The sequence below is a fragment of the Cyprinus carpio genome, chromosome B15 (assembly GCF_018340385.1).
Source record: "Cyprinus carpio isolate SPL01 chromosome B15, ASM1834038v1, whole genome shotgun sequence".
Lineage (NCBI taxonomy): Eukaryota > Metazoa > Chordata > Actinopteri > Cypriniformes > Cyprinidae > Cyprinus > Cyprinus carpio.
The window spans coordinates 9,136,115-9,156,297 of record NC_056611.1 but is presented as its reverse complement, the minus strand read 5'-3'; the positions used below and the strand labels follow the sequence as shown (position 1 = coordinate 9,156,297).

Below are 20,183 nucleotides of genomic sequence, written 5' to 3'. Positions count from 1 at the left end.
CCAACTTTAACTTCGTAACTTGTATTTTCCAGAACATTTAGTGGGGGAAATTATATAGAGAGGGATTTAGTCTCTTGGTTAAAATTTAATCCACTAAATTGGACATTATTTGTCAATATTATGTTACCCCACCCACATGGTTTTGGTTTTAATTAACTGATCAATCGTACACAATTTGAATTGTAACACATTTTGCACTTCCTCTCTATAGCTTATCACCTGGATCTCTGGAACGATGTTGCCCCTCTCGACGCAGGTCCCGGCGAATGCCGTCAACGGGGCAGGCAGGACGATGGGCATGGGACGGGTGAAGCTGCTCAGGTCACAGCTGGGGATATCATTGACCTCATGTCTCATCACGATGGTGTCCATGACAAAGAAGCGTCCCCACGGCAACCACAAGGTGTGCTCCTGCGTGATGAACGGAGCGCGCTCAAACCTCAGGGCAACGGCCACACCCCCGTTACTCACCAGGTCAAAGCTGAAGAAAATACAACATGTACAGTTAGACATTGAAGCAGCTACTGAGATAAAGCCATTTACTTATTTTCAATAATGTTAGAATATGGAGTAGTCTTCTTTTAGAAATGTTAGCTTTGCAGTTGTGGTTATCAAAATCTGTGCTGGTAACCGCAAGGTTGTTGGTTCAAGCCCCACAAGGAACTATCCATTAATGAACACCGTTGTCCCCTCTACCCTAAAATTACTTTCCCCTTATATTATGTTGCAAACTGACCTATTTTGAGTTCTCACAAATAAAGGCTAACCAATGATGTTTTAACAATCTGATTTGTTGTTGAATGCGCATACCAAATTTATTACGATTATGATATTTGGAGGTTAATTTGACCTGCATATTTCATCATTAATGGCAGCTACACAGACCCAAAATATTTCTCAACTACCCTTTGAGGCTATTTACATTTATGCGTTAACTCTTATGAAAGAGTTTTCATAATTGGATGAACTATTATTTTGAGATAAACATGAATCATTTGTAAGTTTCTATACTTATCACACCACAATTCTCTACAACTACTTATCTGTTGAATTATTCCATTTATACATGTGTCAGAATTTAATAGAGTGTGGATCTGATTCATTAAGTAGAGTTATTTGCTAAAGTATGCCAACCATCACACCCTTGAAAATGGTGTTTTGATTTCCTATTCAATGAAACTGCTATGGCATTTCCTTATCTCATAATGCCATTTACTAACATTTTAATCAACATTATTCACTGTTACTCAGTACCGCCATCAAAACCAGACTTAATAAAGGTTGTAATTCATTATGTTTCTCTAAATGACAGGATTCAATTGAAAAGGACTCGGCTTCAGTTAGTTGGGACGGTTTTTATCTGGCAGCTCCACAATGTGACTGGAATACAATGAACCACTGGCTCAGTCTAATACACTGTGCTTTTGAATTTGCATTAATAAAATCCGCATGAATGGGTGGTGTGCGATGTCGTTATTCTCTATTGGGGAATAAACTGGCAAGATTCCTCTCCGCTGCAGTAGCCGTGCGTATGCCGCTGAGCGTCTTTGTTGTGCTTTGATAAAGGAGGTGAGAGGGGAAATGACATTTAAGGGAAGGGTAAAGTATTATTGATCTGTGCATCTGAAGCTGTCTGCGCTAACATAACTTTACAACAACGCTACAATGGCAGAACACGCTCTGCATATAGAGTCGCTCAGATCAGAGGGCTCTGTTGTTGACGCTGCTAAACAGAAACGAAACTGAACGCTGTATGCAGGCTATGGTGTATGCGGCTCGCTAGATGACTGATTGTGCATAAATCCAGAATGCTACTCTGATCTGCTTTCTTGTGTATCATCACGAGGAGACACACCTTTACAACACGCTCTGGTAGACATGAAAGCACAAATGCACTTTAGTGCCAAATACGCCTACAACACAAACAGCCGATTAGCAATTATGTGATATGTGGACTCGCAGAATGCGCTGTACTGTGTGTCTTTGTTCTCAGGGTTGGCAGAGATGCGGCGTGCATCTGTAGTCACACCTCATGCTGCTTGAACATTAATTCAACTACATATCCCAAAGGGCTATTCACGGAGCTTTCATTGGCACGGCTGATAAACAAAGGTCTGCTTTGCCCTTGTTGTCGTGCCCTTGCTAAAATGTGAGCATTTGTCTGTGCGCTGTGGGAGTTTGAACAGAGCGTGCTTGTTGGGGAGTGTCTGCGAGAGAGAGCCTGTGTGCGTTTTTATGCAGCCGTATAGAGTCCACACTAATCTGCAGTAAAAGCTAGCCGGCCAGTCACATGCGATGAAAGATGCGCGCACACATATAACTATTACACGGGCACGCACACGGCCCTAAAGGCTGCCATGCCAATCGATGAGTGATTCACAGGCCTGTTATCAATCACACAAGCACCTCAGGCAAGGGTGACACACTTTATTAGTGCATTCAGCCTTTCAGTGCACACTTTGAAGGGACGCAGAGCTAACCTAAAGGGGTTAGCCACATCGATGGCTTAGACCCCAAACAGGTCGAAGCCACCCACTTTTAGTCCTCTTAACTGAACTTAGGCTGTTCACAGAGCAGCAGAATTTGGTTGTGAGTCCTGAGTGCTATATATGGTTAAATTCACAATCAAATTTGTTAGGACAAGTACATTTTAAATCTGACTCCCTTAACCCTCTGAGGTCTAGGGGGTTTTGGGGGCCTGGAGAAGTTTTGACATCCCCTGACTTTTGTGCTTTTTTCAGTTGCTTATAAATAGATACATGGCTAAAGTCTATTAACACTGTAATCAGTACAAACTAGTCAGCGTTAGCCGACTTCAGAGGGTTAAAATATTCAGGACAACTGTATTTTGAGAGCAAGTGGAGCCTTACTTTAGTTTTTTTGTTAGTATAGACATAATGTAACTATTATAATAAAATTAGTATTATTATATAAAATTTACCATGGTTTTACTACAAAAGGTTAAACCATGGTAACCACAAAATAACCATGGTTTTGCTACACTAGTTTAACCAAAGTATTTGTAGTAAAACTGTGATTATACAAATGGTAATCAATACGCCAAAAAACATAGTTACTACACTTTTTCTATAATAAAACCATTGTACATTTTTACAAGGGATAATATACCTGAAAACACTTTACAGTTTTAGCTCTATGTTTATTCAGTTTACAGTACATGCTAATCAGTTAGCCAACTACGTTTGCATACCACAAGTTGATCAGCCTAGCTGTTCAGCTTAGCATCCTGCTAACTTATCCACCAATTAGCTTAGCAAACTACTAACAATTAGCCTGCTATCTTTCCAGCATAAAGTTTGCCTAGGATATATTCCATTTATTTCACTGTTGATACTTGTATCTACCACTATCCCAGGGACAGCGAATGTTCTCCAAATTCTTTTGGCAAGAACATTCTGGTAAAGTTCTCTCACAGTAATGAAAAAACCTTCTTCCAATAACGATATCTGTTCTTTATTAATGTTTTCAACATGTTAGCACAGAAACATCTTTCATAATTGTTCATGGTGCATTTTATAGTTGGATTTTCATGTAACATATATATATATATATATATATATATATATATATATATATATATATATATATATATATATATATATATATATATATATATATATATATAATTTTACATTACCAACTACTTGTTTCAGATGGTTCAGAGAACATTCAAAAGTCAAGTTCAAATGGAATAAATTGTAATAAAAAAAATGACAAAATAGAATGTTTTAGAATAGAAGGAACTTTTTGACATTCATAGAACATTAATAATGTTAAAAATGTTTTCATAACTTAGTGGTAACATTAACTAAACATTCTTAGTTTGTTAGCTGGACCCTACAAACCTATTTTGATTATTTAGAATACAATATTTAGATAATATTATATTTTGGGTTCCAAGGTGGATTGGAACTCTCATTACTTCCACTACATTAATAATCATGTGATGTCTTCTAAGTCTGCCGTCTATAGCTCAGTGGTTGTTGATTACGTGACACAGCATTCTGCTCTCTCCTTCAGGAAATCAGGGTTATGTAAGTGACTCTCAATACATCAAGGCAGATGTATAATGGATGGCTTTTAGGATTTCCAGAGTCCAAATTTTGTATTACATGAATATCCACTGCATGTTACTTGGTCAATCCAACTCTAGCGGTTGGCAGAGAAGCAGAGGGACCTCTTTGGAAGTGGAGGAAGAGGTAATTTAAAAAGCAAAGGCACCAGTATAGAACAGACCACAATCAAACAAAATCAGTTAAGACAGCTTTCCCATTTTTAAGCAAGCAAACAGGTGCACTGGTGATTTCATGCCGTACCGAGTCTGTTCTTGCAATGCTTGATGGGCTTTGTGGGAGGGAGACCATGTGTTTACGAGCAAAGAGAGGGAAAAATAGAGAGAGCCAGGGAGATGGAAGATTGTTTATGGCTACAAAAAACACCTTCCAAGCAAACAGGCAAAATTTGCAATGGTGTTGTGGGAATTAAACTGTCCTCCAATTTTATTTCCAGCACATTATAGAACATTCTGCCATACAGAAAGAGGTTAGAGTGCACAGATGTGGGTTAAAGGTGCATGCATAATGATAGTAACATGAAAAGAATTCCAATACATTTACATTTTAATTGCTAACCCAGATCTTTAAACACCAATTCATCCCACGCTATAACTTACCTGCCGTCCTGTCTGGTGATGGTATACCCATATGCTGGTCTGTTAATGAAGCTGATATTTACACCGACCAGCGGAGTCCCATCTGAAGTCACCACTTGTCCCCGGATAACACAGGCATGACTGTGAGGTTAAGAAATGAAAATCATACTGAGTAAAACAGGTCATGTTGTTTTACAGTGTAGAAAAGCATCAGATGCTATTTGTAAACACATATAATAAATTAAATGTATCCCAAAGCTCTGAGGAAACCTCAGCGGGGTTTCCTATCCAAGAAGCAAAAGATAAGAGCAAAAAAAAAAAAAAAAGAGATAGTGTTTGTGTCATTCCTGCTGTTTGAGAGAACAATGCGGAGGTATGAGTGCTTTCAGTCACAGCAGATATCTAGGCTTGAAACTGCTTCTATCTGATGTTATCTGTCTGCCTCAGGAGCTCCGACTTACTGATCGATATGAAAAAGTCAAACACTGATACTTAAAAATCCTCAAAACAACTCCCCGCTTGACACGACTTCTGACTCATACCTTTAGAGATTTTTAATCAGGATTCATGCTGTTCAGGCCTAATATATAAAATTACATATATATTAAAACTATTTTACAAATATTAGAGCTGTCAGATTTTGTGAATTCATACATTTAGCCTGCCACATGATCTAATATCTTTAATAAATTTGATTGAATAATAGGCATATCATGCGATCTGATATAACTAAAAGCCAGAAATCAAAATTAGACAAGAAATGGCTTTTACAGTAAAATATGATATTAAAGTACATTAACATCCAAAAAATTACACACATCAGCTAGGTTAAAGAAAAAAGCACCTAGGAAAAAAATTACACATTGGGGCTATTTCGATGAAGGTATTAGGTATTAAACATTTTCCAGGTAGCGGAACAATTAACACTGGTGTGTAAGAGGCTGGCCCCGTCCTGTCCTTACTGCGGGCAAGATCAAAGACCCAACAATATCCCTGTCCCAGGGAGGGCTAACTTTATTCTAATTTAAGCAGCCTCTCACCTTCAGCAGTCCTTGGCTCAGCTCTGCGTCCCTGTAAACAAAGCTAGCAGAGATAGCACACAAGTGCACAGCCCCACCACAATGTCTACTATCAGACCACGAGCGAACTCAAGTAGAATAGAAAATAGAGACAGAACAAGTGACAAAGAAAGATCACTAAATAAAAGGGTGGGAAGGTAGAAAGAGAGAGAGAAAGAGATAATGTGTAAAGCTTTTGTCTATCTACAACATTGCTCGAGGTGACAGTTTGATTTAGAGTATTCCCATTCAGAAGGGGCAGCTATGCAAGTTTTCACAAGGTGCACTGAGTGGAACTGAGCCACAGCGAAATATGCTGAGCTGATTCAACAACTCCACAACAAATGATTTAAATATGGACAATAAATGGATCTGAAGAAGATAAAGGAAGAACAGTGAAGTGGTCTAGACAAAAAGTCTAAAGTTCATTTATTCAACAAACCCTATTCTCAAACAAGGCAGATAAAAGTGGAAGGAGGTTTACAAACAACAGAGATATCACCTTGTGTAGCACTGCGCTGACAACCATGTAACAGAAGCAAATTGTAAGCCGCATCTGACTTGATATTAGAAGAGACATCTTAAATAACTATGAAGGAAAGCACGCTAAACTGTCCTGAGAGGCAGCTTCTGGGAGTGCTAAGAAGCATTTTTGTATGCACAGAGTGGTCTGAATGCTTGTGTGTTTGGGAAAGGCTAAAAAAAGGCTAAATGGTTAATGGGCAAAATTAATGTTTGCAAACTCCATTGAAGCAGAATTATCAAATAAAAGTTGCAGCAAGTTTATTTAGCACTTTAAAGCTAACAAGCTAATAAGATTTGCATATGTAAACAGCCACTATTGGCGTTTTTCCACTGTGTGGTACGACTTGGCTCGGCACGGCTCGGCTCAGTTTGCATTTCCGCTTTAGAGTGGTGGGATTATTCTCATCATTATAGTTGCGCCGCCTCTACTGCTGGGACTCCTGAAAAACTTTTTCATTCTGCGTCGCCCTATCAAGCTCCCGCTGGATCCGCTCCTCTGCTATCAACGAGAGGAACGTCTGTGTTTCCTCAACAGACAACGAAACAGACACTTTTTGGTTGTTAAAAAAAGGTGCGCTCATTCAAACAATTGCGTATGATCCTTCGCTGGTTGTGCTGATTTAAATCTAGCAGTTCTGTTGTGTTTGTGTCGATAGTTTAGTGACGCAGGTAGTGACGATTCTCTCCGGCCAATCCGTGATCAGCAGAGTTTACACGTCACGTTTTGGTAACGGTACGGTTCACTTGGAACCTCAACCGAGGTGGTACTAATAAAAGTACCAGGTACCAGGTACTGTACCCAGTAGAAAACCCCCCAAAAGTGAACCATACCAAGCCTTGAAGTGAGTTACAGTGCAGTGGTAAAGCGCCATATGAGGTTGGGGTTGTAATCAGGGCATTGCTAAGCATTAGCAACAACCCAAAAGCATTACTATTCCTAATTTTTGCAGAAGATGCTCTCAATTCATCTGCGGTCTTCGACAAACATGGCGTGATGCCATAGCAAGCACTGCTAATTACTTAAAAAACTTCATAAGAGGGGCTAAACATAAAAACATGCTCCCTCTCTTGCATTATTTCTGCGTACAGCAGTTCTTCCCTTTCGCAGAAACTGCAACATGTTCTAAATAGGCTAAATGGAGAGAAATAATGGGCCATCTCAGGCTGCCCCTCTTCGCCATCTCCACATGATGGTAAAAGGGGCTAAGTACACTCGGATGCAGCAAGCAAACAACTCCAGGCAAGCACATTTATTCTTTTGTGCGATTCATGGTGTTCAGATAAACAGAGCGCATGCTGTAGAAGTTAGAGAACATTGGAAGAACATTCGAAAAGTTTTAGACAGGTGAGCCTTGTAAAAGAGGGATGATGGGTGACTTTGATCATTACCACCCGTGTTACGTTCTTGTGGTTGGACATGTCAGGTGTGCATTTTTGAGATGTCTCTGAGCATGCAGAGGTGGTTGTGGAATCAATAAAGAAGCCTGATCAGGTGATGGCAAGGGGCTCTTTTAGACCGACTATGTCTAAGAGGTCCATCTGGGCTGCTGTCAGCTGCTCTCATATCTGTCAGTGGGCGGAGGAACGAAGAGGTAATAAATAATGTATCAGCCCTGATATTTTTAGGTGAATTGAGGTCTCCGATCTTGCGGCTGCTGGCCAACTTCTAAAGCTTTTATTTATTTATGTCTCTTTTTTTCTTTGAAGTTGATGGTGATACCCGTCTTGAAATAATGAAGAGGGTATCGGGAGACTCCCTACCGAGTGTCGCAAAAATGTCACCTTGGGAAAATGTCACAGGGTATTACAAGAGCATTTCATGAATACCGGGTGACATGTGCACAAAAGGCAATATCAAACAAAGTCCAGTGTTTCATCTTTGCATGAGGTTATGCGCATCGGACACTCTAACACAACTTGATTGAGGGCGCAGTGATTTATGCAACGGAAGAACGTCTGGCAGATAGGACTGAAATGAGTGCAGGATGGAGAGTGCTGGACAGCTTTGAAGTGATCAGAGTCTAATTAGGACAGCACAGATTAGACAAAGGGAGTGCGTACTTGCCAGAGGCTCAGTCACGCAAAGCAAAAGGCCATTTGGTCCAGAGTCTGAGCTGAACTGTGGGAAATGGCCATTTAAGAGATGTAAAAACAATACCCTGCCCACCATAGTTCAGAGAAGGACTGTTCACTGATCCAAAACCCCCCTAAACAAGAAATTTCCACTTGAGTTTCCAAATGAACAAAGCAAGACAAGGTCTAAAAACAGAAGGCTTTGAATCGAAGACCTATTTGGCACATTATGCCTTATGGAGATACGAATCAAAACGTCAACGCACCCTGGGCGACAGCATTAGAGACATTCTCCATGGAGAGCACAAAAAGATGCTCATTTGCTTGTTACGTTTTCATTTTTGCCTTTGAAATGTCAGCTCTGCTTTCATGAAAGGAAATGCGGGGATACTCTACGACATTTCAAAGGAGCACAACTTTTTCCCAAGTCTCTAGTAGCGTCTTTTGTGCTCATTTCAATTGAGAAAACAAGGAGAGAGAGGGACGAGACCAGTGCACGAGTGGGATGCAAATGCAAAAGTGGCGTTCACTCTAGGTATTGTTTACAGATAAAAAGGGAACGCCACAAAATGGAGGCAAAAGATGAAAAGTCACATGGGATCACACAGTGACAGCACTGTTCTCTCATGCCAAACATCTTTGAGGCACCTTGAGATGAGCCCCATGCCCTGTTTGTTTACAGGAACAAGAGCTGTAGATGGATTGACAGCATCTACTTATAGTTACTGATTGATCTAAATATTACCACTATGGGGAATTGGGATTTGGGAGAAGTATGGAAAAGAGAACTTAAACTGCAAGAAAGTGCAAAAAAATTGCAAACATTACTCAAGAAACACTTACATGCCATCGAAGGGGTTGGTGCCAGGGATGACGTGGGTGCTGTCCCGGCCCACCAGGAAGCGGACACGCTGGTAAAAGGACTGCAGGGTGCTCAGAGTGGAAGAGATCTGGGTTTCCTGGATAATATCCAGTGGATCAGGAGAGCCCACACACAGAGAAGTGGTGTGACATGATGTCTGCAAACAGCAATCCGGGTCCATGCAGTCCATCAACCCATCTGATAGAGAGAAGTTTCATCTTTAATAACGGGAATGTAGTGTCAGAAAATGTGTTTTGTTTTTTTTTCACAAAATTACTTCTTTTGCAATTTATGATTTCAAAAACAATTTATCTTCTTATAAACTGACTTGACTTAGTAGTGGCTGGATTTACTGTACATAGTTTCTAACTAGACAAAGCTAGTTTAGGTAGTTGAACAGATTGACTACCAATCTGGTGGACTTGGTTTCCTGAGGTGGGTCAACTTGTTCAAGTTGGTCAGAGGTCGTAGACCACCGTAGACAAGGTGCCACACTTGAAGATTCAATTGGGATAGGGTTAAGGGTGTTAGGTTTATGGCCTCATTAGACCCAAACTGTGGACAAACGCACCAGTGAATCAGAGATCAGCCTGATCAGGTTACCAGAAATGTTCAGAACCTGGAGCACAGTTACAGATGCCTTCCAACATGCTTATTCTGTCCAAGCTAACGTCATAAGGAGAGGAAAAAGATTCTATCGTCCCGAGACGAACATGGGCGAACTGTTAGCAGGATCTTGAAAACTTCTGAGAAATAACTGCATCTGTTGGATGGCTTTCTGTGCCCTACAGCAGTTGCTGCAGTAAGTTAGAGCCAGTCTGGCTTCTTATTTCCTTCATGTTTTTTTTCTTTCGTTTTTCCCCCTTTTCAACAGTTTACACACCTTTACAGGCAGATCAGCCTCTCCCTCCTGTAATTCAGCTGAAATAATTCAGGACTTCAGGCCATGCTGAGAGGAACATTTTAATGTACTGAAGTGGGTCATCCCTTATTCTCTAATATCTCTCTCTCTTCCTCTCTCTCTACTTTTCAGGAACCTCTCTGACCAGATGGGCCAAAATGATAAAAATACTACCTCTCCTGGTGGAAGCGTCAACACTGCTTGTTTCGGTCGCTGCAATAGTACCACCAATTGACTGCTTTCCCAGATAGCACACATACATCTGCAAGATGTCTGTTAAAGATCTCTTGATCTGGAAAGCATCTCCAGTGTACATACATCTTTAAGATGTCAGTTTTACATACATTCTAAATCATAAACATCTTAAAGACATCTAATATACGTTTATTTGACATCTGATAGGAAACGTCCAATAGATGTAGGGGTTTGATAACTACGGCAGAACAATGAAATGTGATCTCTCCAAAGAGTGTGCTCTTCAGTGCAAAGATGTTTTATGCTCAGTGTGGTTTGTGACAGGACAAGGCTACCTTTGATCTAGAGGCTTGGCAGGGGGTCGGTTCTAATAGGCTAGGTGATATGGACTTGGTATGTCTCTCTTTTAGCTTGGGGAACTTGAAGCCTATGATTTTGACTAAAACAACTCACTCTTCTACAAGTGGACCCACAGGGAAGGTCTGACCATTTCTGATGCTATTTAAAGAGCTGCCAGCTTTTAGCTCAGTGAAGGTGCTCAAGGCAAACTCTAGATCTTAGTGTTCTTAGTGACAAACTGACTGCATCACAGGCATCATAAACAACTCTAGTGTAGGCAATAGAATGAAAAGAGAAGCAAAGAGAGGAGAAAAGAAAAGACCCAAGCAAAGACTGTTAAATCTTCATAATAAATGTCAAGGCAGCATGTTGTTTGTGTTGTACCTCCGTCATTGTCCTTGCCGTCACTGCAGGCCGTCTCCATTGATGTGTCGCAGCCTGCTCCCCGCCAGCCCAGCTGACAAACGCAGTACCAGCCATTATTACCCAGCGTGCATCTGCCGTTGCCATTGCACAGGCCAGGACAGCCCTCTGTGCACACAAAAGCAAAGCATACACATTACAGAGGGCACTTTTCACCAAAACAAACATTAAGCTATAACAGTCAAGATGTTGCAAAGCCTAGTTACCAGACGAAAAAGTCAAAATGAAGGGATGTGGGTCAAAAGAGTGCTACAGTGATAACTTCAGGTGATTAACTGTTACACCTTTTTAAGCCGTTATATCCTATAGAGGCAGACTCATACTGCAGAGCTCCTCCAGATCAATACATTCTCATTAGTGTTGTACAATAGATGCAGAGCTCAGCTCTTAAGAGAAAGAGAGAGAGAGAGCGAGAAAAAAAAGAGGTGAGACAATGAGACAAGAAAGGTAGAGGCAAAATCTAACCTGGAAAAAAAATGCCTCAACTAGATAAACAGCAATATGGATAACCACAGTGTTTCTTGGGTAATATACAACTAACAACCTTAGCTTTAGATAGTAGACTAGTCTTAAATGTGGAAACCATAAGTGCCTGATACAACACAAACCAAATTCTTTTTTATTCCAATAATGTGAATGTCACAACACATTTGAAAATAGGATTTCACAGGGCTGCGCTTGAGCGGGGTGGTAAATGCTGACAGGATGTAGATAGCACAGGTAGCACACGGTCCTACAGACATGGTACACTCCATACAACAGCGTAAAATGTCTGTCATTGTCATCCGTTTCCTCCTCCCCTCACTGCCACTTATCAGCTACCTGTCCAAATCCATTTCCTAAGATGGAAAAAAACATAGACCAAACACGAGAAACCCTGCGCCATCGAATGTAAAATCCTGACATGCTTTTCACAAGCCAAGAGCTGCTCTCCAAGATGTTTGAGCTGACCTATTTTGTCAGCGACAGTTAGCACAGCCACTGCTCGAACATCATAGAGACTAAAGGAAGGGAGAGAGAGAGAGAGTGGGAGTTTGTATAAAGAAAGAAAGGTGGTGGATGCCTGATAAGAAAGAAATCCGAGATGCCTCTAAAAGCCATGATCATTTCTAAAGATGGCTCAATGGGGAACGGCATGCAGTGTTTTCATCTAGGCTTTGTGCATCCTGATGATGCTATGCTCAATGTTCCAAGACAGCTGTGCTTCAATAACTGATATATGTTAGCACAAAGAAAAAAAAAAAATTCTACACCTAAATGGAGAATCCATCAAGAAAGTGGGCTGTAATGTTGACTTACATAATTATATAGCTGCACAGATCAGCACAATGTCATGTAAATATAAGAAAGATCAATGGAGCTGTAGCATAGTGGTAAGAGCACATGCTCTAGAACGCTGAGCTATAATACTCTTAGGTAAAGAATCCCAAAGAGCAATTTTGATGACTTGTGTGATACTGTCTAAACATGCTTTTGAAATAATAGACCACCATCCTGCATATTTTAAATTCTAATCCCAATTAAACACACCAGAACCAGTTAATCAAGGTCAAAATGCTTGCTCGAAAGTTCCAGGCAGGTGTACTGGATCGAGCTGAAGCTAAACTCTTCAAGCAAAAGCATGTCCCACTCTGCACAGTTGGGTGTTTTTTTTTTTTTTTTTTTTTGCATGACCTACACTTCCTTGATGCTTTGGACTTCTCATTGGAGTACTACTAAAAAGTCTACACAATGCTATGTCAACAAAGTATGCACTTTGATGACAACTAAGGGACATGTACTTGCATTCACAGCCTCCAGATGACCTCACATCGGTGTTAGGTCGATCTTTTTGTGCTCCAAGGCAGACAGTGACAGTTATATGCTTTGCTAACAAGCAAAGGAAGAGCCTGACCAGTAGACAGCAGGTTCCTCCTTAAACACCCAAACAGACAAACAGCTGCACAGTCTGCAGTGGCGAGACGTCTGAATGGTCTGTTCTGAATGCTTATTAAAGAGCTAAATAAATAAAGATCCGTACTCTGCTGGCAGCAGTTCAGCTTAATTGGCAGCCCTTTCAGAGAGAGGCCCCTGTGGAGCGCACCCGCGCATCAGGCTGAAACAGCTCCGGAGGGCCACAGACCGCCTCGCGCGACCCCCACAGTTCACCCTAGCCACACAGCCTCTCTATGCGGGGAGAAAGGGAGGGAAGGGGTGGGCTCACAGAGCAAGAAAACCAGAGACATCAAAGGAAAAAACAAGGAGCAGGTAGGGGGTGTGGGCGGCTCGGGGCCCTGGCATCACCGGTGCATAGCGTGCTTTAATTAGAGAGGATGCCGCTTCAGCACCTCTCAGAACCCCCACCCCTCCTCCCGAACCCCCTCTGCTGTGCTACACAGCTGCACTGAACATCCATTATGCATGGCGCCGGTTGGCAAGGTCCGTGACCCTCCACCAGCCCTCCCTCCTTGGATCCTGTGGGCCATCCATCCCCTTGAGTCCCACAGCAGGGATACGGCGGCTAAGGAGACGCTCCGGCTCTCGTGCCGCCCACTCAGCGGGCATGAAGGTGCTAAGTGGCGAGGTGGCAGAGCAGCATATTGGATATGGTGGAACAACAGCAGCATGATGCAGAGAGGACTGTGGTTAGTGTGGCATGAAGCATGGGCTGAATGAAATAGAAGCGCAACTCTTTCAGGATGAGCGTTATGAAGGATGGGCTAATGGAAATATGATGGATGACCAAACATGAGAGAGGAAGAAAAGATAGGACAGGAGGAGTGCCATACCTTTCACTACCTTATCCAGATAGTGAGCTTTAGGGGGAGATAAAAGACAAGGACATATAAGGGAGGTTTTGAACAGTGCTGCTTCCATGACAAGACACAGACAGCTAGAGGCATGGGCTAGTTGCTCGAGACTTCTACGTTTACAGAAACACAGGGGCTGCAAAAGCTATAGCAAAGACAATAACATGCATAAAGCAACACATCACATCACAGGCTGGGAGAAAGTTAAAGGTATGGTGTGACAGGGTAGAGAAAGAGAGAGATGAAAACAGATGTAGTGAGAAGTCTCGGTTTATCAGAACATGTATTTCAGGTGCGAGATTTTTTGGCAACACTTTCTTACGAAGCCTGTATATATAAACCATTATAAAGCTCTTCTGAATAGGCTGAGTATTACAATTGATTATAACTGTAATTCTAAAACAGATGCATAGTGCATATATATATATATATATGGCTTTATGAAGGATAGCTGATAATGCATAATAAATATTTTCAGAATGTATTACATGCAGACTTTTTGGAAAATGTCACCATTATGATTTGTAAACAAATTGCATAAGTATTTTTATATATACAGTATATAAAAGTACATCCTTCAGGTTAAATACTGTGTAATGATGTCAAAAGCTTATAAAGAAAGAGCATGTCACTGATGAGACGACCACATTCTAATCCAAACCGCAGTGGAGAGGCAACACGTCATCTGTCGAACATTCTGTACATTACATCATGGACCGTCACACTTACCGCCGTTAATGCCACACGCTTTATGAGATATATGATCCCTGCTGTTGGGATGCTATGTCTCACTATGGTACATGTATGGTGAACATCAATAATGCATCAAGAAAATATTAAAAGACGGAATGCTAGTTCACTGGCACCAGAAAAAATAAAAAAATAAATAAATAAATAAATAAATAAATAAATAAATAAATAAATAAATAAATAACAACACTCCCGCATTTCTGGTTTTACTGATCTGGAAAGTTCATAAGATCAAAATAGAAACGGTTTTCTTTGCTTTGTTCACCTCTGGTGTTTTATGAGAAGCTGTTTTCTGAGGAGTCTTTTCTTTTTGGGGCCACTGACTGATAAACTCAGACAAAAATTGGAAAGAAAATACAATATCAGATTAGACTATGTAAGTTCCTTTAACAGGGCAGATATGTCATGAAAGTTTCTGGATAAGAGGGTGAGAGACAAAAAGTAGAACAGAGAGACACAATGATGTTGAGACAGAAACACTGGTTAAGGCAGTCTCACAGAACAGACTGTTTATCGGCCCATTCATATTCTTTAGCTGAGATGGAAAACAAAAGTCAAGCACTTAATGTGATTAACAAGAACACCATTCCAATCAACCATCAAATTTTAGAGTTACGGTTAAGATGCTGTTAGGTGCAACACTGTTATCAACCAAATTATTGCTCTGTGAATTAAGTGGTAGGTTAGGGTTAAGTAGGACTTTCAACAAATAAGGTACAAACTTGGGTCTCAAAGTCTTAAAATGGTTTTTACATAACTTAATTCTTTGCAACTTGTTACCAAAATTTAGTCTAAATACAGTAGTTTTTTTTTTTTTAATAAACATCTAAAGAAATCCAAATAATTTACAAAAGCTTAACAAGGTAACCTGCTTGACTATAATTTTTGTAAACACTGAATGATAAAAAGAATGATTTTATGTTTATAAAACTACATCAATTTCATGCTATAGGTACATTTTGGGACTACCAGGGGCATGTATTTATGTGAACCATTTTGTCTCCAAATAGTTATTAGAAGGTAAACAGGCAGGGAGAACTGCTGGTCACTGTTGTGCATGTTAAATAAGAACATTATGTTTGGCTTAGCTTCATTAGGGGCTCAATAGTCCACGCCAACCCATATTTCTATTACAAAACTACCCAAAAAGGTGTTGTGTTCAACAGTCTTCCTGCTCTGGAGGTGACGGGGAAAAAATCCATCTGCTGTTTTGTCATCTACTGTCTAGTAGCTTTCTGTTAACACTTAAAAATCAATGTACAACATGTTTTTCAGCAAAAATGCTAATAATTTAGAGGCCTTTCAAATTTGCATATCAAATATGATACAGTAGGGTTACTAAATGTAATTATGAGCAACAAATCATTTGACAGTGTGTGACAGAGATTTTATCATACAGCATCCCTTACTTTTAGTAAAATCACTGTCACTCATTTCTTTTTAGTTCAAACAAAACTAAATTAAAGCGAAATGTTTAACTTGATTTCCTTACCAAACAAAACTGCAAAAGTAATGAATGTTTGAATGTTTTCACCGTTTAATTTCCTAACGTAGAGAATGTCTTTCCAGTGACTGCTCTGCTTATGCAATGCAAATGTTTGTGTTTAAAATGGACTGATCGAAAGGAACGAAAGAGAGAATAAGAAAGGAGGGAAATGATGAGTAGAAATGAAAAGACACCATTCCCACATTAAAATGCATGAAGACAAGCCTCATATCCTTGAGCAAACCTGTTCATGCTATGCCGAGTTGCACAAATTCAATTACGCATGCTTCTCTCACACCTCCTCGCCCGCCCCTTACCCCGTCACGAAACTTCACGCACACATAAACGAGCGGATCCTTCTTCCGTCTTACCTATAGTGCAGTGTTCTCCGTTCCATCCCGGGCTGCATTCACACTTCCCGTCTTTGCAGGTCCCGTGCTCGCTGCAGCGTGGGTGACAAGCCCGTTGTTCGCACCCGGCACCCATCCAGCCCTCGTCGCAGCGACAGCTGCCCGCCACGCAGATGCCATGTCCACCACAGTCGGCTGCGCACAGCTCTGTGGGACACGAGGAGAGAAGGGGTGTTACCGAATAGTTGCTGGGACAGGGGATAAAGAGAAAGCAAATCCAGGAGTGATTGTCAGTGATGGGACAGCCACGCTCCACTACCTTGTCTGATGGGCACTGAAAAGAAATTCCTGCACCTCATAAAGGGGGCAATCCCCTTTGGACAATACAAATCTAATAAGACCATTACAAAGCAGGGGTTCGGGGATTGTGGGAGGTTTAACAGGGCAGATTTTCTGCTGTGTCTCTTTCTCCTTTTGTGTGGAGGCGAGTAGGCAAAAACAGAAGAAGAAAAAAAGAAGAAAGTCAAAGAACAAAATCCAATTTTGACTTCCCACAGAGATGGAGACACACGCTGGATTATTTAAGTCGGTTTACTGCATAAGTAATGAGGTAAAAGCTGAGGCAGCATTGCACAAAATGCTTTTCTACAAAAGAAAGATCTGTGAGACAATAATTGAAAGTTAGTTCACAAATTGAATCTAACACATGAGATTTCAAAAATAAAATGGTCTCCATGGACTTTGGGAAGGTTTGGCTGTGTGAAGCAATAGTGCCAATTAATTCACTAAACACTTTGTCAAGTGAGTTTTTAATTCTGACATAATTAAAAAGGAATAGGATAAAGGTGTGGCATGAAGAACAAAACATCAAGAGAAATGATAATTTTGGAGAGTTGACAGGACTTCATCTACAATTATTTTAAACAGCATTTGCTTAAAATAATTATCATCCATGCAGCTTTTATGATCTCTAAAACTTCTGATAAGATGACATGGAAAATTAGTACTTAAAAAAGTTACACCAGATAATAGTATAAAATAGACTATTGAAGGCAAAAAGGTGATTAATAGTGAAATACTTTTAAAAAAATCGGTTACAGGACTTTTTGGTTACACTTTGGTCTAGGGACCAATTCTACAGTTGCCTATTAGCATGCATATTACTAGTATATTGGCTGTTTATCATTACTTATAAAGCACATATTAATGCATTATTCTGGATGACCTTATTTTAGATCCCTTAAGCCTACTACATACCTAAACTTACTAACTATTAATAAGCAGCAAATTAGGAGTTTATTGAGGCAAAGTCTTGGTTAACAATTAGTCAATAGTGAGAATTGGACCCAAACTAAAGTGTGAACTTTTTTTTTTTTTTTTTTACATTTTTGGTAGATCTGAATGAATGAATGAATGAATGAACACAGCTAAATATGAATGTTTGGTCCTTACAATTAGTTAATGCAATTTTATGTGTATATGTGTGTGTAAAATAAAGTGTGTGTGTGTGTGTGTGTGTGTGTGTGTGTGTGTGTGTGTGTGTGTGTGTGTGTGTGTGTGTGTGTGTGTGCGCGCGCGTGTGTGTTTGTATTCAGTTCTATCAAAATTATTGTAGCGTATACTTTTGTTGGTGAATACATTGCAACATCTTGATGCTATGCATGACATACTCTAACATATTAAAAAATAAGGGCCATTTTCAAAACATAATAGTGATTATGTGCCTAATTTGTCAAATTGATGCAGAAGAGAGTCAGAAAGAAGGTTGCCTATAGGCCATTAATGAGTCAATTATGTTCATGTTTTGTCATTGTTACAAATTAAACAGAGTTAAGTTAATCTTTTCAGGCACAAACCATAACATGGCATTACCAGATTTAAAAGCTTGAAGGAAAAAAAAAGAATCCTTCCCTCATGCTAATTACAGCACTGGGCCTTTGTTAAATTATGTAAATGCCCTTAATTTCACATGCAACATTTCAATTAGAGGCATCCTGATGGCATTTCATTCATAGCTGCTTAAAGTTGTCAAGTTGACACACAGTTGCTCATTTCCTCTGGTTCTTGCTCTCCTTTATTGTCCCTCTCTCAGTTTGCTTAGTATTTTGCCCCTCGCTCTATTGCATACACAAACAACTCGCTTGATTATAGGAATATCGTTTTCTCATAACAGTGTTCCTTAAAGCCATTCTCATTAAGGTAACACACCAGCCAACTGACAGGATGATACCATCTGCGAATCATTCCCACAATGCTTCACTGCAGGGCAAAGACACTACTAACGTTGTACAATAATTGGGTAACTCCTGCTTGCGTCCTTTAATGGAGGAGGAGAACTAATTGATGCAGATCTTGATTGTTTGCAACAGCTCATTTCAGAACGTGGTGGAGCTGCCTGGCTGCCCACATACTAGAGCTGAAAGCTTTCTTATTCAATTACTAACACTGACCAAGAGAACTGAGACAAAAAGAAGGAAAAAAAGGGGGAGAGACAGAGAGAGGGAGGAAGGGATTTTCATCTTAGGAGTGGCTTTATTTCCGTTTAGCTTTGTGGCATAACATTAATTTTACCACCCCCCAAATTTGTTAGAAACATTACTTATGCAATTCATTTGTGTCAACTTTGTAGAAAACTATTTTATTTTATTTTTCCAAAGCTCACGTTTTTCACAGTTTATCAGTAACAATATCTTAAATGTTTGTCAGTGTTAAATGGTTGCCAGATGATTGCCAAATGGAGGTAAATATAGTTAAATATTTTTAATATAAATATAAATATCTTTTTAAATTTTATTTAAAACTTATGTTAAAATAAAGTCAAATGAAATTAAGTTAAAGTAAAATAATACAATTAAAATAATTTACCAAAACATATTTTTTCATATATATATATATTTTTTTTTCACAGTGTATTGATAACAATACATGTGTTCTGGGTGTTTTCTAGTGGGGTTGCAATTCAGATTGTTGAGTTAAAGCAGAGGCAGGCAGAGGAGAGTACAAGTCTCATAATAATTTAGTCATGCTGCATCTTTCGCTTGAGAAGCCAGGCTTTAAATGGCTATTTCCAGCAAAGCCAATGGATTACCTAATAGGTCGGTCTGTCTGCTTGGCATTAAAGTGAAATTCATATTTGCAGATAGTTGTGTTTCAAAAGTTAGCTGAAGCAAAATTCCCATTAGTTCTCTGATCTTCTAAAGCTTTGTGGTGTTTACAATAGCAGCGACCAAAATAACGATATTGCATCACTGCTTTGAGCACTTCTGGAGGGATATCAATAATTAATGTCCTTGTTTCAAAAATGGTTTAGTAAAACAGCATTTGGTTTTCTTCCTTGTGTTACAGAAAAAAAAAAAAAAAAAACACAACCCAAAAATAATGTCACAAAAAAAAGCCTGTTTTCAACTCTTATTATTTATTTAGGAAGCACATATAAAATTTGAGTGTTTGATCCAAGGTTATTATCATTAACTAAAAACAAGTTTATAAAATGAAGTTGTTAACTGAAATAAAAGATAATAATAGTAACAATAATAATGAAAAAAAAAGAGCACATAACCAAATTAATAATAATTTAACTAAAATTAAAATGAAATCTGAAAATATAAAAGTGCAAACATTTTCAATCTTAATAGAACAAACAAACAAACAAAAACAATAGTATATAAATAATACTGACATAACACTGATTGGGGCACATGTATATTTAATGAAAATAATTCAATACAATTCTACAATTCCTTGTAGTAATTTTGTGAAA

General features: G+C 39.6%; 1 protein-coding gene across 12 annotated transcripts in view; it reads right to left on the bottom strand.

Moving 5' to 3' along the window:
- LOC109064829 (teneurin-4) overlaps positions 1-20,183 on the bottom strand; it is a 208,012-nt gene that overhangs the window by 53,905 nt on the left and 133,924 nt on the right. For 8 of the 12 annotated variants that reach the window (XM_042739124.1, XM_042739127.1, XM_042739122.1 and 5 more), the window contains 6 exons: positions 16,445-16,630; positions 13,817-13,843; positions 11,010-11,156; positions 9,172-9,388; positions 4,694-4,813; positions 220-481 (listed from right to left, as the gene is read on the bottom strand). In XM_042739124.1, coding sequence (XP_042595058.1) covers positions 220-481; positions 4,694-4,813; positions 9,172-9,388; positions 11,010-11,156; positions 13,817-13,843; positions 16,445-16,630 — 959 coding nt within the window. The remainder of the gene's footprint in view (positions 1-219; positions 482-4,693; positions 4,814-9,171; positions 9,389-11,009; positions 11,157-13,816; positions 13,844-16,444; positions 16,631-20,183) is intronic. The other 4 variants (XM_042739125.1, XM_042739126.1, XM_042739133.1 and 1 more) reach the window with 1 other exon arrangement.